At 47.0% G+C, this 22996-nt stretch overlaps 1 protein-coding gene and 1 non-coding gene across 3 annotated transcripts; both read left to right on the top strand.

The window, feature by feature from the left end:
- Nucleotides 1–9829: 9829 nt before the first annotated feature.
- Nucleotides 9830–9911, top strand: TRNAS-CGA (transfer RNA serine (anticodon CGA)). Its single transcript has one exon. It is a non-coding gene; the product is annotated as a tRNA-Ser (tRNA).
- A 6122-nt stretch (nucleotides 9912–16033) lies between these two features.
- Nucleotides 16034–22716, top strand: LOC135905037 (serine/arginine repetitive matrix protein 2-like). Of its 2 annotated transcripts, XR_010565302.2 has the most exons (4): nucleotides 16034–16174; nucleotides 16862–17258; nucleotides 18610–19534; nucleotides 22538–22716. XR_010565302.2 is itself a non-coding variant. In XM_065436040.2 (3 exons), exons 2-3 carry the CDS (start codon nucleotides 16912–16914, stop codon nucleotides 19475–19477), a joined length of 1215 nt encoding a protein of 404 aa, XP_065292112.1. In that variant the 5' UTR covers nucleotides 16034–16174; nucleotides 16862–16911; the 3' UTR covers nucleotides 19478–20336. The 2 variants fall into 2 exon arrangements, 1 of the variants encoding a protein (XP_065292112.1); XM_065436040.2 differs by lacking the exon at nucleotides 22538–22716 and having other exon boundaries at nucleotides 18610–20336.
- The last annotated feature ends 280 nt before the right edge of the window (nucleotides 22717–22996 follow it).

Here is a 22996-nt window from a genome sequence, read left to right as displayed (position 1 = left end):
TGTTTTTGATTAATCTTATATTTTCAAAAAATGCAAATGATGCTGACTGTGTGAATTTAAATATGAACATCCTGGCACAGTTGAAGAATGTGTGCCAGAAACTTTGAAGTGTATAGGGGGAAGTAAGTTATAGACTGAAATTTTTAAAAATGTTTTGTTAAAGTTATGGTACCGGAAAACAAGTAGATATATGTAATTTTATTTGCTTACTTCAAATGTGACGTCCAGTTTTGTTTATTGCAATTGGTTCTAATATTAGGCAACGTAATTGGAAAGTATATGAAAAGATCACTTGCTGAGACTTTGCTAAACAGGGTGTTAATGGCTTCTGTATATTTTAAAAGATGCAATGGACAAGCACCATTGCTCTGTCTATTCTGGAACATGCGTTATGTAACTTCATGCAGACGTCTTTTGTATCCTGCATAGCAAAATCCAAAAAGTGAAATTCTGCACATTTTTCCTTAGCATTAAGTAAAGAAAATGCATCCAATTATAACTGTGATAATAGACTTCAAGTTTGAAATAGGCTTATAAAATGCATGTATCTACCGGTTTTCAGCAAAATAAATAAATATTGTTACGTAGGAAGACGCAGACGAAAAGCTGTGTACAAATATATTTACAAGGAAAATACGCTGCGCTGCCTGCTGCGCGGCAAGTTGTTGACCGCAGGGGTTGCCGAACAAGTCTCGAAGCTGTGTCTTAAGTGAATCCCAACTGGTGAGCTCATCTTCGTGCGTGCGATACCAAACTCGAGGTGTGCCACCGAGGTAAAAGACTACGTTGGCGAGCATAATAGTAGGGTCCCACCGGTTATTGCGGCTGACGTGTTCATACAGGCGGATCCAGTCATCGACATCTTCCCCATCTTGGCCCGAGAATACGCCAGGATCACGGGGAGCGGGGAGAGTGATGTAGGTCGTCGAAGTGGCAGCAGGTGTCGGAGCCGGTGGAGTCGGGTTGTCGTCGCCGGGAGCCATGAAGGAAGGCTCGACGTACCGTCCACTGCGAAGCTCCGTGACGAGGTACGGGGAACGTCCACCTCCACCAGATATGTTACGTAGAAAGACGCAGACGAAAAGCTATGTACAAATATATTTACAAGGAAAATACGTTGCGCTTGGCCAAGAGGCAACAGCCCGCGCTAGCTTCTAATCGTCGTCGTCGTCTTCACACTGCTGGCCTTTCGTGATCGCACATATTGTGCCGTAGCAATATTTAAAAAAGTTATTTCGAGAGGTGGGTGCAACAAGAACTTAAAAGGTAGCTAATGGCTGCGTATAACAAGCTATACAACAGAACGTAATAAACACGACATTGAACTCCAAGGGAGAAAAAAATGCAATCAGGATGGCAGGTGAACATGCTGGCATGCATTGACAAAAGCAGGGCTAATGAGAGGTTCAGCTGAAGTATTACTGAAAATAATTTAGCATTTCATATGAGATTTTAGAACGACTGCTAGCCATGGGCTCAAGCAATTGGTAGACAAGCACTAAATCATGCACGCATTCTGTAGTAAAACATGTAGAGTGGCAACAAAAAAGGTTAATGCAATTGATTTTCATATACATTTACGTTCTAGAGTATTCAAAGGCACGGAGTAGGTGCAACATACATAGGACTGAAAAATAGTATGCTAGGAATGATTATATAAAAATAAAATTACAAGTGACATAAGCTGGTGATGGGGATGATTGTACTGTAACGACCGATTTGAGATTGTAGTACATTGATTATCATAAAGTGGGGAGCCTGGAATGTATTTTTAAGGCGACTATTTTTGCTCTGACTTTCATAGCATGCCAAAGAGCTAAGAGCAGAAAAAAAATTTTCGGTTTCGCCGAAGCATCGATTGCAATAACAAATTTTAGGAAGCTATATGAAGTAAGGAAAGTGGTTTTATCGGCTGTATAAACTTGCAAACATTTGCTCACTAACTATAATCTATCTGAGAACTAACTTGCACCACTGGCGGAGGTACGAAGTGTACGCAAGCAATATCCCTGCGCAGAAGAATATAGTTCTGGGCATAACTGTCTAAATATTTGCAGGATTAGGGAGCTGTATTTTCGCTTAAAAGGCAGCTCCGGCAATTTTTCGATTTCTACTGATGTCAATAAAATTTTGAATATACGTTCTCTTTTGCACTCTGATTATCTGTGCCGAACAGTATGGCTGCAAGTGAATTAGTTTTCCTCAAAATGAATTTTTAAAATTGGTTGCGTTCCCGACCCACGACTTTCTACTGGCCACCCTGTGTGTGCGACGTCAGAGACTGCACTTTCGCTGAAATCGTCGCTTGAATCGCCGCCACCCTAGTACGGAAACTCTGTGAAAGTTCCCTGTGTCATCAGGATACATCATCGGCTTCATTTCTTTTGCCTTAGTCCGGTGTGTGCTGCATGTTTACAATATGGTAGTCTAGGATATGACGTCACTGACTCATCGTGACGTCACAGAAAGCAGCTACCCGTTTTGGTTTCGGTATCTCGTTTATAGGTTATTTAAAATTATTGATCAAGTGTTAAGCAAATTGAACCACCCTACAGGTGACAGGACTGTCAATGTCATTTGAACATTACAATATCTGAATATGGTTACGCCGCAGTTGCCCTTTAACACTTGGTACATTACAGCAATATGCAACATGTTAGCCCCTTTGTGCGCGCACATCCTATACCGCTCAATTACTGTGGCAGTTACTACCGATAACCGTAATCGCCACCCTAACCGCAAGTACGCAGGGAACATGACACTGCCCAGACAGATCGAGGCCTGCATCGATCCGAATTCGTGATGGTTACTGGCTCTCTGCCCTGACTGCAACAAATAAATGGTAAACTATGTCATCGCATAGCCTCATCTCACGCTCAAGGCAAAGCATTAGGTATGTTTTGCCGTTATTATTGCGATCGCCTGTTTATTTTCATGCTGCTAGGACTACAGAGCCGGCGCCTAGTAAAAGTGGTTTGATTTCCATTTAGCAGATGGCGCCAGATCATTATCGCCAGTGATGTGTTGACGATATGGAATGCTATATATGCCTAATTATTCACTGCATCATAAATTTAGTATCATTATAGTATGGTGCATGGTGATTGTGGCGAGCAAATGCCAAATAGATGCTGAGCAGATGATGCAGTACAGGTGAATATTTATAATAGCGTTCACCTTTTCCATTGGCCAAGAAGACTGCGATTAACTGCTGAGAACGTGCATAGACTAAGCGAGGCCCTGCTGTGGCGGTCATGTAAATGCAGCTTATGGTTACAACACCAAAACATTTGTTGCGTCACTCCGCCAACCACGTATCGACAGTATGGCTAGTAGACGTTGAGCAGACGATGCGGATGAACAGATCTCGAGAGGCGATCAGCCTTCCTATTGGCTAAGAATTGCTGCAGCGTCCACACAGTGCTGCTAGAAACTATTGAGCTAGAGTATAAGAAGCATGGTGTCATGCGCGCACATGCAATCATGAACACATCTCCCTCGATGACACACGCTGTCGGAACGCTAGCGTGAGAAAGAGCGGCAGCAGCTGCAAGCGAATTGCCCTTCGTGCTGCCTCTCTTCTGTGCGAACTAAGCGTCGGAAACATAGTGCACACAAATCTGACAGCCCTCGGTGTGCGTAAATTGTGCCTACCGCAGCTTTTTTACTTTCAAGACAGGGCCCGTGCAGCCGCGCCATACGCAGCCACGGCTGGAGTAAAATGCCCCCTGCTGCCTTGAGCGTGATGGAAGACTTTTCTATTCGGAATATCACGGTGACGCCGACGGCTGAAATTCGCCTAGAGTGTGCATATAATTACTCTCGCAATTAGGATAACGTACAGAAGGTCAGGTTATGGTGGCAGAAACTTCAGAAATACAAGCGATATATGATAGTAACTCGAATTTTCGCGGCTCTAGAGGCCACATTTCTCTCTCGTGACTTAGTAATGTACGAGACGTTCATCTGAGGGATCGCCAGCCGTTTGTGCGCAGGCGCAAATAAGAACGGGCATGAGAGAGGAAATCGGGGGGCTTTTGTTCTGTGGCTTTTGCTCCTTGACTCTGCCTACAGTGTACTAGAAGAGTTGTAGTGCGCTCACGTCGCGGCAGAGCTTGACGCACTTCGTGTCGACGCCGACAGGTGGCGCGGTTCGCAGCGTCACTTGAAACTTCCCTATGCGTTGCGGTAAAGCGGCTATCGCGCGTTGCTGTTTTGACCGTAATAAAAGTAAAATGCAGGACATGCAACACACGAAACTTCTTTTGGTGCACCTTCGCAATGTGCACTAAACTAAATTACTATTGTTGCGGTTGATCTACAGATGGTTGGCGATGTTTTGTTGCCGGAAGCACGAATGAACTAACCTTGCTATTAACACTATTCTGCTAATAGCTTAATTGATACGGGCGCTGCAGTCATCGTAGCAAGGAACACTCGAGTGTTTTCTCCAGCTGATTGATAAAATTGCGAGTCTGATTTCGCCACAACATTGCATCCGCGTTTCCAGCACCACCGCGCCGAATTTACCCAACACTTCGTTTTCCTATTTTTCTCAGGTAAGGCGCGTGCAGCGCGGAAGTGTGTTGCACTAAAGCAAACATTTTCACGTTGCCCCACCTATATCACACTCTTACACAAAGGCACACCCCTTGGGGTCTATATCTGCCACACAACGATAATCGTCGTCTGCCTTGCTTGCGTTTCCTTTCTTGAAAACGCCGCGCCCGCTACTTTCCTGTTGGGAATGATATGTCATGCTGATAACGTGCATGCCGTTCGAAGTACCGGGCTCGCGGTTAAAGAAAGGAAATGCGGACAAGACAGATGACGATTATCGTTGTGCGGCAAGATACGACTCAAAGGGCGTAAACTTTTCTTAGAGTGCACTTTGCCCCGTCCACGCTTTTCAGCACGTTCTCTGCTTGTTCCTGAGATTTCAGGCTGAGTTTCTTAATCAGTGGCCCCCTCATGTATACCTTGCAGTAAACATCGGTTGTCTGTCGCAGAGGAACCCGACTACTTCATCGGACGTGACAACGCCTTCTTTCATGTTGGTGGACGTGCAATAAATTAAAAAGCACTCCGTCAAGGTCGGGGAGTTGATGTGAACTCAAATACTTGAGTATTTAAATCAAAAAGAAACGACAAACAGTGATTGATGCTCTGCCGTAACGCCCTCCTCAATTGCGCCGAGTTATGGTCTATCCCGGAAGCGCCGGGAGTAGCCGGTGAAAACTCCGAATGATTATTATCCAGTGCGCATTGGTTTGTTTTCTTCGCGGGTGCTTTGTCATTTTCATACCTTTTCCTTTTCTTCCTGGGCTTCGGTGTCGTCTTCGTCAGCTACTGTGGTAAATTCGGAAGTATCGTGGGAACAGAGTTTTCTGATAGCAGTGGCTTCTCACGAGGAATGCGCACCTCTTTGCCGTCTATATAAGCTAGGTGCACGAAGTCCTTAATTACGAATCGCGGTTGGAAGTGCAACTCACAGACCGCGCAAGATTCATCCAGTACGTGTCATATCTGCACGGTGGAGGTTCCTCTCCCATTCCTTTCGCTGTTCTTCATCACGTGGAACGCTGGAAAAAAAGACGCCTTTAGTGCATCTTTCACGCGACTGTAGCTATTTCTTCACCCCGGGTGTAAAGTAGTAGTTTAGACGGCGGCATGCTATTCCCACTCACTCACAGTGCACATTGAGTAAAGCGTCAAGCACAGAGGATACTACTGAAAACGCCGGCTGGATTTGCACTCGACAGCACGTCGATCCAACAGAAGATGCTCCACACGAAGCGAGGGGAAGTTTTCAGGAGAAACAGGCGGCAGCGCCTCTAGCGGGCGCCAGAGCAGTCGACGCTGAGTGCGCCACGGCGACGCGGCGCAGGGATGCGGCAGTGAGCACACTGCCCCTATTCTAGTACACTGTAACTCTGCCTAGGCACTACGGAGGAGGTTTCTTAGCGCGTGTGGTATGCGTTTGTCCCCTAGACATGCCAGACATGCCGCTGGCTAACCGCGCGGTGAGGCAGCGGGCACGCGTGCCCCATTTGGTGATAGCTGTGTCTGAAGGGGCAAGGTTCGGACTGGTGTTGCGTAAGTCGCTGGGCGCTTTTTAACGCGACAGCGTTAAGGAGCTCGTGTCACAGAAAAGCCGGTGTCGTCGGTGTCGGCGGCGTTACACGTGAGCGAAAAATCCCGGCAGGCAATTCATAAATAAAATCAACTGGCAAGATGGGCTGCGCGGAATCGAACCAGGGTCTCCGGAGTGTGAGGCGGAGACGCTACCACACAGCCACGAGTTCGATCGCTAAAAGTGGGACAAAAACGCCTCTAGTGAATGCGGTGTTGCCTTACAAACGTGCTGTAGAAAGCTATACTGCTGTGTATATCGGCAATTATAAGCATGTAAATTACAGAAGTCGCAGTTAAACGCGTAGCGAAGTACGTTGCCACTACATTTCTTCTGCGCTTACCGCACACGCAGAGCCATCTTGCGGCAAACACCCCTCCTCTCAATGTACTGCGCTGCCCCGACAGGTGGCGCGCCACGCGCGCATTGGGGCTATGCGGGGACCGGTGCCAGGCGCGTCGCGGCCCCGACTCCGTCTGCCCTTACGACGCTTCGCCGTGCTCCCACACGGGTTGCAGAATCAAGCGGCGTTTCTTTCTTTAGATTACTATCTATCTACCTCTCTGCCCTTGCCGATCATGACGTTTGGCTGGCGTAGATCGTTTCCCCCTCCGAGACACCGAATTTTTTGGTTCGTTCCGTTTGCTCAGGCGCACGTTTTGTTGCCGCGCCGAACGCTGCGTTGCTCGACGCTCACCGCGTGATAGGTGGGCGCAAAGTCCGATGCGGGGCGCCTCGTAAGTGATCGCTGCGCCGTAGCGCATTGTCTACGAAGCCTTACGAAGCCCCTCCGACGTCGGCTCCGGACCATTACACCTGTGTGTGTGTGCGGCACGAGTATGTGAGGCTTCCTTCTCCCTCAAAAGGGCGGGTCATCTACAATGACGTCGTACTATGACGTCGAGTGGAGTGCTTATAAGCAGCGATTGTCGGCTGCTAGAGAGTGCTCGTTGTCGTGCTCGAAATGTACTCGTGATCTGTGTGCTCCGTTGCTGTATGTTCGTCTTGCGGGCTTCATTTGGGAGTCACGCTAGACTGTCGATGTATCTCATGTTCAACTGTAAATAACATGTAAATAAATCCTGCTCTCCTAAGTCCCGACGAAGAGTCAAGCTCCTTCCTACAGCTACGACTGCCAAATCCTACATATGAAGGGCAGAGGTGAGATAGACCTACAGCTCGTAGATGGTCCGACAACTCTAACAAATGGTGGCAGCGGCGAGATCGTCCGACGAATCTTACAATATGCAGGGTGTCCCAGCTAACGTTATCCAAGCTCTTAAAAATAAAATACAAGATACACGAGGGTGCAATCAACGGTATTCTGCCAGCAGTGACATACCGCACCAGGAGGACTTCTTTTATGCGAAGCATATTAACGTAGGTTTCGGGCCTTCGCGCGACGCCCGGCGGGGGCCACCATTGACCATGAAGTGGGGTCACGTGACATGACGTCACGTGATGACGTCACACAGGCTGCAGATGGGGCCTCATATCACACCGTCGGTCGCCTCCCGGCGGTGGCCACCATTGACCTTCAAGTGACCTTCAAGTAGGTCACGTGACATGACGTCACGTGATGACGTCACACCGGCTGCAGATGAGGCCTCATATCGCGCCATCGGTCGCCTCCCGGCGGTGGCCACCATTGACCCTGAAGTGAGATCACATGATGTGACGTCACACCGGCTGCAGATGGGGCCTCATATCGCGCCGTCGGACGTCGCCCGGCGGAGGCCTCCACGCTTCGGTTCGCGCCGTCGCGCGCGATGCGGCGGCGGCGCCACCATCGCTGCATCACGTGATATGTGACGTCACGCCAGGGATGAAGCGGTGCGCGCCCGCCGTCGCGTCAGTCTCTGTGCCCGCAACCGCGCCAGCGTCTTTGCGCCGGGCGTGTATGCGGTCAAGATGCCTCCAAACGCTAAGGATACGCTAAGGTTAATCCCAGTGGATGCTTCGCACCCACTGGGCTTAACCTTGATAAGCCTCCAATTTTTTTTCACAACGGAACTATCGATAATAAGCTAGCATTAATTAAATAACTTCCTAATTACTGAATTAAGGGGGCTAACTTTGGTAGAAATATAATAATTGTGTTATGAGACACCCGATTCAGCTGTTTTCAGTGTGGTCTGTCTCGTGTGATTATTTTTTCCGCGCTATAAAGAAAACGCGCGAATTATGAGAGTAGCCGCATGATTACGCGTCCGCGCACCGCGACAGCAGCGCTCCCAGGCGTTACTCGGAGGAATTAACTGTGTTCAATGCCTGGCTCGGCGGCCACGTGCAGGTAGCGAGGCATCGGCATTGGCGTAAGTAATCGCAAACTGCAAGCTGCGTTTCCCGCGTAAAGCGCGAAGCCATTGCAGTGCGCAGCGGCATTGAGGATGGCAAAGTCATTGAGCAGAATTAATAGAGAGTTTTAGTTTAGGGAGGCACAAGCGGCTTGCGTACGCAGGAACTAGGGGCGACGGTGCTGTGCATGCGCAGACACCTTCGTCGGTGTCTGCGCATGCGCAGAACCGTCGCCCCTAGTTCTAGCGTGCGCAAGCTGCTTGCGCCCCCTAAACTAAAACTCTCTAATTCTTGCGAGTAACGCCTGGGACCGCTTGTGTCGCGGCGCGCGCATGCGTAATCATGCGGCTATATTCATATTTCGTGCATTTTTTTATATCGCAGAAATAATAATTATGCGAGCCATATCACACAACCTAATCAGCCATTTCAAAACACAATTACTACTCCTATATAAAAAAATCGCGCCATTAATTCAGTAATCAACTGTACCGCTCATAAATCTTATCTAATTACCGATAGTGCAATTACGAAAGAAAGTTCCATCCTGGTGCTATACGTCACTGCTGACAGAATACCATTAGCTGCATCTTCGTATATTCTAATTTATGTTTAAGGCCTTGGCTAACGTTAGCTGAGACACCCTGTGTACCCTACAGCGCAACATAGAGAGGAGATCACTTAGCGCTCCTGGTGTAAAATCAAAACAAAACCGAGACGTTTGAAATTTTTGTGTGATTGTATATTCAGTCACAATGCTGCGTGATTTATCTGTCAGTTTGGAGATCAGTATACGGGTAGATTGATAATAAAAATTGTTATTCGCATTATATTGAAAGGCTGTCGGCTGCAAATGAACACCCAGGTTGCAAATGACGCCGTAGGAGAACGCTACAAATCAATGTATACCGAATAGATTTTTTTTTATCATTGTGAGAGCTAAATTAATTTAGTTGTCTGCAACATCGTAGGATTTAGCTGCTCAATTAACATTTGCTGGGCTAAGTAAAGTCGTCTTCATGAGCTTGCGTATTCCTTTATATATCGAAAATACTTTTAAGATTAACTGCTTGTTTTCTTATACCACATTATAATTACAAAGTTGCCCTACTGCTTGTTGTTTTTCTATCCAGTTCCTATTTAGTTTTTCAACATATAGTTGCAACACCTGCTAGCTATGCCCCCACACACGAACAAATAATGAGCTTTAGCTCACTATTTATTTATTTCTTGCTGGCTATAAATTGTGTGTTTTTCTTTTGGTAATAGGCCAGTTGTATGTACAAATACTGAATAAGCCTGACATGTTATTGTGCGATTTGCAATTCCTTGCTCTCTTTTGCGCTAAGTATCATTTACATCGACTGAGATGAGGCTATCAGCTGGTGCTACCGTATCGCAGTCGTGGCCGAGTGGTTAAGGCGATGGACTCGAAATCCATTGGGGTTTCCCCGCACAGGTTCGAATCCTGTCGGCTGCGTTTCTTTTGATTTCTTTTTTGTTTTCCCAAGCACTTTCGGACACGCATAAAACGATGTGCTTCATAGCGGAAGATGTGTTCGCTAAAACAAAGGTGCTGCATAATTGTGTTCGCTTGCAAAACTGCCTTTCAATGGACATACAAAATATGTTGAGATGTCATGCATTAGCAAATTACGCTTCGAACCAATACAGTGCATAATTTTTACAATTATTTGATCCTAAACAGGGTACGAAAGGAAACTCATGCTATCTCGAGGCATTAGCTTGTCTCAAGGAACGTCATATGACAGACAACACACGGAAGCAGGAAATCTGGCACATTCCCGCCTCACGAACGCAATACGATAACCAAATGATTCGTTACAGATTGTCAGTTCTCCTACACAGACAAGACTTCATTACTTTAATACGATGCACTTGCCTAATGTGCTTGCCTTATGTGTGCGTGTTTTCACAGCGAAACTGTCACTCTAGTCGGTCGGTATTTTTCGTGTCTGCGTGAGAAGTTTTGCTCACACAAGAATAAATGGCAGCTGGAAGTCTTTATGTTTGAGTTTCAGTGCATCGGAATTACGCATTCTCGTATATTCGAGTTACAATCCGATGCTTAAAATCCGATTAAGGCCCCCCGGCTGAGGCAACACACCTCTTCGGCCTCTGCTTCACGTAGACGGCATTCCCGGACTGACCCACCCGGGGGAAATCGGTATAGTTCCTTTTTCGTGTCTGGCTCTCCTTCTAACATTTGTCTTTCTCTCACTTTCCATCTTTCCTGTCTTCTCCTGACTTCCCTTTACTCCCTATTTTTCCAGGCAGCAAGGGTTAACCTTGTGGGAATGACCAACCTAGATTATCTCATATTTGGTTATAGTGATAACGTACAGCTGCTGTTTGCAGGACATGTTTTTACAGTTCCTGAAGCGTTCCCTTAAAGGGCTCCACAGTGGGTGGCTGGCGTTATTGCCGGAAACTACACATTCCTCTATGACTAGTTCCTTCCCCCCGCTCCTTGATCGACCTCCGAAAAGAGGGCGCACCGGGGAAGTATTCCAGTTTTTCGGTCGGCAAAAAGAATCTTTCTTTCCCCCGTTTCCATGTCATTCATTCCGGAAAACCAGATAAACCAGTGCCGAACAATTTCACCATTCCTCGTTTCTCAGTCTCTCACCGAAGTTTTTGATACAGGTTATAAAGAATTCGGGATGGCAAGCGGTGCTCTCCTTTAAGAGCTCCGCGACAGCGAACAATATGAAAAGCTACCAAATCTAGAGTTCTTTGGGGACGCCCAAGTAACAGTAACCTCGCACCGCACTATATATACCACCCGTGGCGTAGTCTCAGATGGCGATTTGTTGGAGCTGACTGAAGCTGAACTCCTGAAGGGCTTCAGTGACCAGAAGAACGTTAAACGAATTAAATGAGGCGTGGCAATAAGTAAATCCAGACCAAACACCTGATACTTACTTTTGGAACAAGTGTTCTGACCGAGTCCACCGAGGCCGGTTACCTCAAGGTTCGCGTTCGGCCATTGTAACAGTGCATCGGACAAGATGAACAAAAAAGAAAAAGAAAAGGCGGTCAGTGCTTTGTCCATTTCCTTCAGTTTATCCAGTCCAGTGCTTTGTTACTCTATGTAACTTTAACACATACCAACAAGCCTAAGTTGCAATTTTTTGCAGAACTTTGCCTTGTGTATCAATTTCTCAAATGACGTTAGCCAATTTTTAATATCACATATGTTGTATATTGCACCATCCTTTCGCAATGCATTTTAATGCTCATAGTACACGTCATTTGTCATTGCCATAATCTTATTACGCGCTGATTTTACGCAATTTACAGCAACTTTTGAGGCCCCTTTACAGCCACGTCGCAGCAACTTCACAGAACTCATCTATTCACTGCGAACTCATAACGACGGAATGGCGCTCTTTGGCCATACCTGGCCCTTGCGCCACTAAACATCGCACATTCATTCACCAGTGTTGCAGGCCTTCAGCTGTGCCGTTTTCTCTTTCTTCCGGGATGGCCACGCAGTGCGTCTGCAGAGGGCCGCCGTACGGTTACCACGGCGCCTCGGGGGGCTTCAGCCTGTCCTGTATGAAAAGGAAGGCGCTGCCGCTTGATCTGAAAACACCAACCACAATGCTAGATGACGTAGGGGGCGCCCGCAAGGCCGCTCGCCATGTATTTCGCAGGTCCGCTTCGGATAGCACTAGCCTCTCGAGTGCTCGGGAATCTGTACCCGAGTGCTGAAGACACGCCACAGTACTGCAGCGCAGCCATCTCGCCCGTACGGGAACTGAGCGCCGTCGACCCCGAGGTAGAGCGAAGGGAAGTAGCGCCGGCGCGGCACTCCGAAATGCTCGTATCCGCGTGGTCCACCTTGAATAGGCCGCCACGGAAGTTTACATGGTTGGAACTAACGAAGACTGGGCTCCCCAGAAAACGATATGCCACGAACACTCAATGAAATTACAGTGGATTTCAAGGAAGCGAACATTGTCTTAGACAATCATTAATAATTGCTTGCATATGACTTTTTCGTCTTATATGTCAATTGTAACGGGCGTTCAGTCGCACGCCATTGTTCCTGTTGCGTCACGTTTCTGCTGTCCTCTGTGTGTTTCTTTACACATGATAGAAGACACACGGTGACTGCAATGATTCCGTGCCAACAGATATTCGAGGATTCACATCAACGCATCGGGATGAAAAAAATAAAATACAATACAATTATGGGGTTTTACGTGCCAAAACCACTTTCTGATTGTGAGGCACGCCGTAGTGGAGGACTCCGCAAATTTCGACTTCCTGGGGTGCTATAACGTTCACCTCAATGTAAGTACACGGGTGTTTTCGCATTTCGCCCCCATCGAAATGCGGCCGCCGTGGCCGGGATTCGATCCCGCGACCTCGTGCTCAGCAGCCGCATTGTGAGGCGGCCGCTACTACATTACTTTAGTCGTTCATTCACCTCGCTCATCCATGAGGCACTCGGTAGTGGGCAATGCTGATGTGGCTGAGCAGCCGGCTCGCCTTCCTCGAGCGCATGCATTGGTGCCCTACGACCAGACACGCTTCATTCATCATCATCATTTTGTTGCCACCATATTCATCCTAATCATCGTCTTGCGAGTCGGAGGCCTGTCTAAGACATTTCGAGTTGCTCCTAAATCGCGTCAGCTGGCTCCATCATATGCCTACACATTTTTTTAGCTTATCAGAACCTCATCTTCCGGCGTTTACACTGACGTGCAATTAGTGACATAATAAACTAATAGCTGCCAGCTTCTTCACTCCTCGTTCACCCGATTCGCTTCCAACAACCAGGTACTTATTGCCGAGACTTTGAAATAATTACATGAAATGTACAATGAATTTCTCAGCCAGGGTAATATGGAATTTGATACCATTTCCTGCTTGTCTTACTGTTAGAGATTGAAATCCAATCGCCGCCTATATTCGTGTGCGGTATAACCATTCCGTTGTTTACCATCCTTGGCAGCAATTGTTGTGCGTTACTAAAATATGTACGTTTTTCTATTCATCATCATCATCATCATCATCATCAGCCTGGTTACGCCCACTGCAGGGCAAAGGCCTCTCCCATACTCCTCCAACAACCCCGGTCATGTACTAATGTACTAATTGTGGCCATGCCGTGCCTGCACACTTCTTAATCTCATCCGCCCACCTAACTTTCTGCCGCCCTGTGCTACGCTTCCCTTCCCTTGGAATCCATTCCGTTTTTCTATTAGCTATAGTAAAATGTATGATACGCGTCTTTTTCATAGGTATTTCGACTTCCTGCATGTACTAATGTTTTCTAGTTATTACTAACGGAAGGTATCATCTATAGTGTATTGACTGCGGGACCTTCCTGTGCATGTATGTATAATCCACGTTTGCAAACTTTACGCGCCAAAAACGGAAACTGAGGCTGAACCGTGGTTTTCCTTTACGTTTACTCTGTTAAAAAATATATCTCATGATATCGTGTCATCTGCTTTCCTGATCTGCCCAACTCCACTCTTAGTCTGAACTAGAACAGAAGCTGCGTCCGTTTCCTGTCTAATTACCAGGTGCAGCCGTATTTTTCGGCTGAGCTCCTGACGCAGCCAAAATACCCTCCCCACCTCAAAAGTAATCACCACATAAACGGAAAGCGACCTTTTGGGCACAAAGCTAAGGTTTAGGCACGAGAACTTGACGATAATTACCGCTTTTACAGCGTTATAACACACTAAGGGGCATAGGACAAGGATGACGCGGCAGAGAGAGAGCGAGATGCAAATGAGAGAAAGGCAGGGAGGTTAGCCAACGTTAAAGCCTCCGGTTTGCTACCCTGCACTAGGGGAAGGGAAAGGGGAGGTAAAGACGGAAAGAAGAGCGGGAACAAAAAGAAAGGCGTGAAAAAGAAGGAGAAAAGAAAGGCGTGAAAAAAAAGGAGGGTACGGGACCATTACAGTGTTTCTAATAGGCCACTGCTACGTAGATGGCGTGGCAGGATGTAGCGTAATTCTAAGAGGAGAAACTAAAGATAAATAATAAAAAAAGATTCACCGAGAAAACAAGAATACTACAAAAATTAGCACTGACACTAATTGGCGTGAGCGATATGTTGAGGCAAAGAATTTCAAACCGAAATCACTGCACCGACTGGCAGTGGCCCAGTGCCGTCAGCGCCTTCGCAAAGGGAGGGACAGTACGGGAACGCTGACATGATAAGCGGCAACGGAGCCAGCTGTGGAAAAAGATGACGACGAACGCGCGAACAGTGGCACGAGCTGTTGCTGATAAAGATAGTTTTTGCTCACACACATTTGTTGACGGAGACGAAAAATGCACGGAACCCTAGCTATAAACAGCTTCGCTGTAAAAATGGGCGGAGGCCAGGCCTTCCCGGGCCCCTCTGGCTTTAAGCACTGAAATGGCGCAACCCACTCTGGGGGATCTGCCATGAATCGGGTGTTGAAAACACCGTTATTATCAATATTTTTTGGGTGAAGACCAGATGAAGTGAAGTATCTTGTAAATGCAAATAACACGTCTCCTGTTACAGATATATGAACGATCGAATATCTCAATATTGCAGGAAAAATTATGCGATATCTCTTGAATCCAACCCGGTCGATGCTGCAGTTCTTATTGACTGCTGCCGCTATCTGCGGAGATGATGCAGGCCAGTGGCCTGTCGGAATCGTAGTGGGATATGCCCATTTTGGAGAATTGGGCAAGAACGCTGCCACATTCTGAGTGGCTGAATAAAAGGAAATCTTGTAAATCAAAGAATTTATTATGTATTATTCATCATTTCATTAACCCATCCATGTGATTTAGCGATGCACGTGAGCCGACGCCTTATGTTCAGCTTATACGTAGCAAGGAATCTTTTTTGTTACGGAGTACAAAGGTGGGCATACTTGGTCAGCATGCAAATGTTTCTTTAAACCCTTCGTTGGTTGCATAGAGTTGGTAGCATACAAAATGTATGGTTGGTAGGTTATTTCGGTACTTTGTAGCACCTAGTGACACCCAGTGTGCCTAGTTGGCAGTAAACGGCCAGGAACTGAAAAACCGCAAAGTGTGAGAAAGAGCAAAAAAAAAAGATATGGCTTTAATAAAAATATTTTAATTGAGCATTTTTGCCATTTTCTTGCCACCCTGCTAAGTTTCGGCTACGCCTCCTGATACTTCACAGTAACGCTCGCAGACTGCCTCCGCACTTCTTTTTATATTGAACACCTTTTATTTATTCTAGGTTATTCTGTGCGTTTGCCTAAGCAATCAGCCAGATTTCTTATAACGCTGAATGTTTCGAAGCCTTATGTAAACATCAAGGTTTTTGAAAACCTCCCTAAGATATATCGAAGCGGTCTGCCCAGTTTTGCCACCTGACAGATAAATGTAATAAACTGAGCAGTTACATGATCGTCGCTATCACTACTGCTCATCCTAATATCAACATTTTTATCAATGGAAGTGATAGTGTGACGGACAATGTTTGGAAAACAAACTTTTTTTAATTTTTGGCCCGATGCAACTATCTGGTCGCTCGCTTCAAAGGGCAGTCGCTGCGTCATAAGCATAATCATCGTCGTCATTATCATTGTTTACCACTGGCTGCAGGGAAGATCTCCGGTGTATGCTCTTCCATTGTCGCGCCTGCTTCGAAAACTGCGAATCACGTCGCAGCAACGGACAACGAATAAGGCGCGCTCGAGATGAAAGGCGATCAAGTCACGCAGAGGACTGTAGGTAAGGCTTCGCATCGCCCAGGTGTAGGCAGCTTCTTGAAGGCAATTAAGACGCCTGCTGTCAAGCGTGTCTTTCTTTCATTTTGTTTGCAGTCCTTTTCGTAGAGTGCGCTTTTAGGTTTGAGGTGTAATTGTGAGACGCATAAATGGAAGAGACCGAAAGAAAGGATTATTCATAAGCTTGGCTAAATTTAAAGGAAGAAGTTGAAAGGTTCCTACCGCTTAGTAGTTTATTTTCATCGCAGCTGCCAATTACTCAGAAAAGGTAGCAAAAATTTAGAATCGAAGCACAAAGGAGCATCAGGTTGACAACTAAATCCATCAATAATAAAGGGATATTTCCATTCAATAAACTGCATGTATTGGGGTGCGTGAGGCGAAAAAAAAAGAAACATAACAGGTACAGCGCTTGGTATAAGATTCCTCATGCTTGTAAGGAATTTCGCAGAACTCGAAGCTGCCATCTTGGCTGTGAAAGCAGACTATCTTCAATGCTGGCCAGAGCTGGAACAGACATCTCTGGTTGTAACTAATAGCCTCGATCAATAGTGCAATACTTATGTACGTGTCATGCCAGCTATGATCTCACAAATATTGTGGAATAAGCAAGTAAACTAGCAAGTATAACTTACAGCTTGTGAAAGCGCTACAGCCTTTTTGTATACGACGCTTTCGGATCCATTCGCAGCGCACCTACAATTGAACTCCTAAGGCGGGATTTTCCACACCACTGTCACCATGAAAAAAACCGAAAGCAAAGGCAAAGCGTGCGCGAAGTGCAAGGCCGAGCTGGTTCCCGTCGCACCTGTCACGCACCGTGACACATCCTCGACTGCAAGCGGGACCGCGAGCGCCAGCTCTTCGAGCGAAGGCCTGCGCGACTTCGAGGACGCCGCGTGGGAGATGGTGGGCAGCACCAGCAACAGCACGGCGGCCATTGAGGCCCGTCTCAAGGCGGAGCAGAAGGCGCCGCGCAAAAGGCGCATGGTCGGCCGCAGCTTCAGCAAGACCATGTACCCCGGCGCGACGAGCAGCGACAGTTCGTCGTCTGTGAACGCGAAGAGCGCAACCGGCGGTCGATCGATGTAAGGCCACGAATGCCAGAGGCTGCGTGCACGTGGGATGTTTAAACGCTAGAGCCGTAGAAATTTTTAAAGCCAATAGCTTTCTTCGGCGCTTTCGGTCGTTTTCGGAGTTGCTCGGTGCTCGTTCTAAGGATGATGGCCGGACTCGGATAGAAAAACGCGTGCTGGTTCTTTCTCGATCGCTCGCGCTCTCACTAGGTATGTAGCTCACTCTGTCTTTTATTTGTTCGTTCGCTCGCTCCCAACTCTTTCGTTCGTTCGCTCGCTCGGGCTATTAGCTTACAAGGACAAGCATCGTCGATGGTTTATGTGTTTTTTATGTATGGCCTTTGGAGCAATGCGAAAACGATCATCCGAATTGCTTTCAAGAGACGGTAGTCAGAAATCCCGCATAAGAATACTTTATGAAGGAACTGATGTATAAAGGGAAAGCTAGCTAATCATTGCTTAAAATGTATTACGCGTCCCATGCCTTGCAGCCGATACTAGTGTTTACCGCACACTTTCTTATTTCCTTCCATTGTTTACTTTCCTTATTACATGATGTTAATTGGCGAGCAGTCGTGCAAGTTGTACGAGACTTATAAGTATGTGCGACTACACGAATTCAGGGTGATTATACTTGGCGAGATCGTGGGCACATTGTGTTTGGCAGCTTCCCTGGTAGCAGTAGCAATTTGTGGTGCAGCAATGGAGATGTCGCTATGTCGCTGGAGTGCTTGAAATTTGTGTTTCAGGCAAGAAAATGGGATATACAAACCGGTTTTTGCATAGACTGTAACCAAATTTTAACCAGTCATAGCCAGTTCAGTTATGCGTGTCTGCTTTTTCACAGCTTTTTTTGAGCATGAATAATAGCGAAGCAAGTTGAAAATAAGTTGGGACCAAGCAACAATCAATGAAATGCAACATTACACAAAGTTAGGAGAAATGAAGGTCTTAGTATGCATTAGAGGTTAAACGCGCTTAACTCATAAGCTTGAGGCCTCAGAGAGAGAAATGAAGTTGTGCAGGTTACACAGTGCTACGTATAAGAGAGATAAGGGAATCATGGCGTATTAGAGCAAAACGCTGCATTCCAAAAGAAGGCAAATGCAATCGGGGCACAACATAGGGGCGTGATGAAGTTAGGAGACATGCTTGGATAGATTGGGCTTATCTGTCCAAGAACAGGGGTACGTCAAGACTAGTGACTTCTTCCGGCAGTGAAATAAAGTCGGATGGTGGTAACGATGACGATGATAATGATGAAGTATGTTACGGTGCCAGACAATTTGCAGTTTACTCAAATTTACAGCCGAAGGCTGCTTACCGAATTCCTAACGTTCACGTGTTTCTCGTTCTTCGCTAGCTGCAACAGCGCCTTCGTGTACCCGGCAGTGGCCATCATCGTGACCGTGCTCGTCACTGGCGCAATCATGGCGGCTCTGCGAAGGGAAAGGGCGGGCGCCGACGAACAGCTGCGCACCGGTCTCCCAAAGAAGGCGACGTCCTCTCTGACCGAGTGCCCCTGCAACGGCGGTGCGAGCAGCACCCCCGCCGACCCCGAAGAAGACGACGTCGACTCCGAACAGCCGGACACGACTCGACACCGCCCGACTAGACGCCGCCGCCGGCACTCGAGCGTCGAGCACTCGACAGCGCTCGGGAGAGGGAGGACCCCGGACGGAGTTCGCGCCGAGACCGCGACGAACGCGAGCGAAGCGACGAGCTCGTCTGGAACCTCAGAGCGTGAACCATCTAACGGGGTGACAACGACGCAGCCCGCCACCGAAGGAAAGCGGCACAAAACGGCGACGCGAAGTCATCGAAGACGCGGCGGCAGTGGGTCGACTCGTAGGAGTCGACGAGTCGACTCGCCTACTACTGCCACAACGCTGGGAAAGAAGTACCGTTCCACGACGACGGTCCCCGATGACCAGTTCTTGGAATGGGCGGTCAGAGAGAAAGGGAGAAACGTGGTAGCGAACAAGCGGTCGACGACCGGAGGCAGAATTGAGAACGGCAAGGGGAAGTCGTTGAAAGGGGCACCCGTGACCAAGCAAGGCAACGTCTCAGCCTCGAGGGTCGAATTCCCGACTGAGCGTGGCACGGACGCAGATGAACGACGTCATCAGCGAGACGCCGACGGAACCACTCGTGGAAAACGCCGCCCTAAGCGTCGCAAGCGGCCTACGTCGCTTCGTACGAGAAAAAGCAAAACTGCACCTGTGACGTAGGCTCCGCATATGTGAACCTTTACTCCTACGCTTCCGCTGGTGTCATTCCACGCAGAGGTGCCGTGCTTGCCTAGCGTACTTATAGCGTATATAAACCATTCATCTTCCTACCTGGATTACTTAATTATGGTTATTAGAATTTGTAATTCGGTGCGTTAGAAATTGTAAATACTTGAAAACATTCAAGAGCTACGCCTCTCAGTTGATTTGTGGTGATAAAAGACACCCAGACCAAGTCTTCTGCGCCATTAGTAACGAGAATCGGGTCTCGAAACCAAAGTTATCCCGTTGTCAAGTGCGTATGCGACCACTCTGTGGTAGTTCTGGAGGTTATTGTTGCAGCGCCTGCCATCGCTGATCGGCCTGAATGATCTTTTGAAAACATGTAATTTCACAGTGATGCGGCGCATTCTCGTGAGGATGCAGGCTGGTGCGTTCTTAGTAGGGGTCTCATACATGCCACAACGTACATCCTCACAGAACTCGTATAATGATTGATGTATATAGAACACATTAGTACAATATTCGTTGGGAGATCTAGAGGAGTCAACGGCTGATGAGCCGTCGACTCCTCTGATCATGGCTATTGTTAGTGTGGCTTGTGCTAGTGCGACCATGGCTAGTGCGGTTGGTGCCTCGGGTGCTGTGCCAGCTCGTATTGTCTACATATGCATGTAAGGCGTGGATATAACGTGAATACTATGTTACAGAAGCTAGTCTGTGACTTTAATAGAGTGAACTGCAGCATTGGGACTTGCACATCCATGTCTAGTCCTCATAAAATCCGCGATTTCTTGCTTGAAAAGCGCCTTGAGTCGTTGATTGCACGTTCTGTTAGCAAGAAACATTCAAATTTTGATTTTGTCTGGCGTTTTAGGCACATCGCCGAAGGCGTGTTAAGCCATTGAAAAAAAATTGTAGTCGATGTCCCATGTTTATTTATGCCGTACTGTAGCGACATATATGTCGCCACGGTACGGCATTAAAATAACATGGGGCATGGGGCAAAGATGGGACACTGAGTCAACCAGCGCACCAGGAAAAAAAACATACTACGCGTCGGGAACGGTAAAGTGAACCACATAAAGGCACAAAAAAAAGAACTCATGGCATTGCATGTGACTGTGCCGTACGCGAGTCAGCGAAGTAACTTTATTTCTCTGGACCGAAATAAAGTTACCTCACTCACTCACTCACTCACTCACTCACTCACTCACTCACTCACTCACTCACTCACTCACTCACTCACTCACTCACTCACTCACTCACTCACTCACTCACTCACTCACTCACTCACTCACTCACTCACTCACTCACTCACTCAGTCGCGGCGTATTCACATGGAATGCTAATAGGCAATTTCACTTTCGTCCTAAAGTCATTCGGCAAGTAAAATAGCCGAGCTACAACTCCGCTGCGTTATGAGCACAGACGGAAAAGTGCAACACAGCAAAGCAGGTGATAACAAGCCAGGAAGTTTCAGTTTGCCGAGTGCACCATGACACAGCTGCCGTGCCAAACTCGCGATGTGCGCCTCGTCGGTTAACGAACGCCTCTCCCACCAAGGCCACGTTGCCAGTACGAAGTATGAATGTGTGACGCACCACCAACGAATAATTAACCGAGCACGCATTGCTAGGCCCGAGGGAACATCCTGAACTACGCAAAACCCGTTATTATGGCGCACATGGCTTAATGGAAGAGCTATCATATGCTCGATATGGAGGTTTCTGAAAGCGCATGAAGTCAATATGAAGCATATCATGCAGTGGCTGCCTGCTCGTTGCAGCATGAAATGGAACATGTGAAGGACATGCTGTAAAAAAGATTTTTCGGCGTGGTATCGGTATGCCGTGCGCGAACTGTGACTATGTTTACCTGAAGAAAACATGAATCTTCGGAAAGTGCTTGAAGTAGCTAGTGTATGATACCAAAACGAAAAAAAAATGTCGCTTGCGACGTGCTTACGGAGGACGTGGTAGTCTCTAACCATGATATTGGCCTTCGATAAGGCTTTAGTTGTTGCCAAGAATCTAAATTTCACGTCACCATGCTGGTGCTTCCTATCAGACTACACAAAAGGCTGACTCGCAGCGATGGCATTATTCTGTATGCGCGCGCAAGATGCCTCGGTCGAATTTAAAGCACTTATTTTTTGCAAACGAAGCTTCCGTATAGGAATGAGTGGGAGCTCTCATCAGTCATATGTATAAAATCTCTTTGATAGCATAGACGTTGAAGGGGAGCCAAAATTCATTATATTCATTACTGCCCTTCACTGTAATGCATGCGTAATGAAGTGCAGAATTTCGAACTTGCATAGAATACCAGTTGAACTGCTACATAGCCACGTGCGCTGAACAGAAAACAGGAAAAGAAATTTCGGCGTCCTCAACACACAACTTCTTAGCATCTGACAAGATAGTGTTTATGATTGCTGCTTTCTATTTCAATGCGATAGTCTTTCGTTTCCGCTTTCAGTTGCTTGTCTCTAGCATCGGGAAATGGCGACGTGGTTCAATAGGTTGCACGCTGCGACGCCAGCAACATTTGTCGCGTTCGAGCAGTACGTGCTGCACAGGGAGGCGTGGTCTCCGAGATTGCATCGGTACAATTTCTGAGGCCACGCCTAGCTGCACTATCCTGCGCGGTGCCGCAGTCCGAGAAATTGCGGTGGCGATAATGAGCCTCTGCTTATGCGCAGCTACGCGCAGAGGTGAGAAGGAAGTGTTGGGCGGCGCATTCAACGCAAATACCAAAAAGTTTTGGCACCGAATGTGTGCTGAACCCCGCGGAATGCGATTGAGCCTGCAAAGGTCCGGGATTTCTTGTTTCGAAGACAGAAGAAGTTTGTATTCCGGAGACATATCAAGTTCGGCAAATCTATTGGCAGGATAATTTTACTTCATTGAAACAATATTTTAAAACGTCGATATTTACGGAGATTTCAAGGGGGATTTGACTTTGTTAGATACAATAATTGTTACGTCCCGTTTCGTTATAACGAAGTTTCACTGTAACATGTATATGTTAATATCTTGTCTCACCTTCTAATTACAGGTGACAAATCTGAGCTCAAGCAACATTAGGAACAAGCTACATTGCCTGCAGGTGCATCAGCCTGTGGAACTGTTTAAGCCAGCTCCCTGAATCATGAAGTGACACAGTCGCAATGCAAATCTCTAGAAAGTGCGTTGGAAACATTTAGCTTATGTAGTGGTGTTATTGATTTGATTTATTAAAAAAATATTTGAAACCTTTAGTCACTTTAGCGCTTCATTTGTGCGATTAATCATTCTTTATTTTACCATGCGTTATCGCTTCTGTGGCCTTGCCAATACTTCAGTGGTGATATTGTGGGTTGTAGGAAATGGACCATAGGCATTGGTGCATTCAGCACAGCCAAACGTTTTTCAATATTGCGAGGATTAGGCGCATTCCCTTTTATTTGTCCATTTAGCTAGTAGCAGGAGACCCTCAATTCCTTTCTAATTAATGCTGTAGTGGAAGGGTGTATTG

The sequence above is a fragment of the Dermacentor albipictus genome, chromosome 6 (genome assembly GCF_038994185.2).
Source record: "Dermacentor albipictus isolate Rhodes 1998 colony chromosome 6, USDA_Dalb.pri_finalv2, whole genome shotgun sequence".
Lineage (NCBI taxonomy): Eukaryota > Metazoa > Arthropoda > Arachnida > Ixodida > Ixodidae > Dermacentor > Dermacentor albipictus.
Note: the sequence above shows the minus strand (reverse complement) of the source record. Positions and strands in the feature narration are given on the sequence as shown.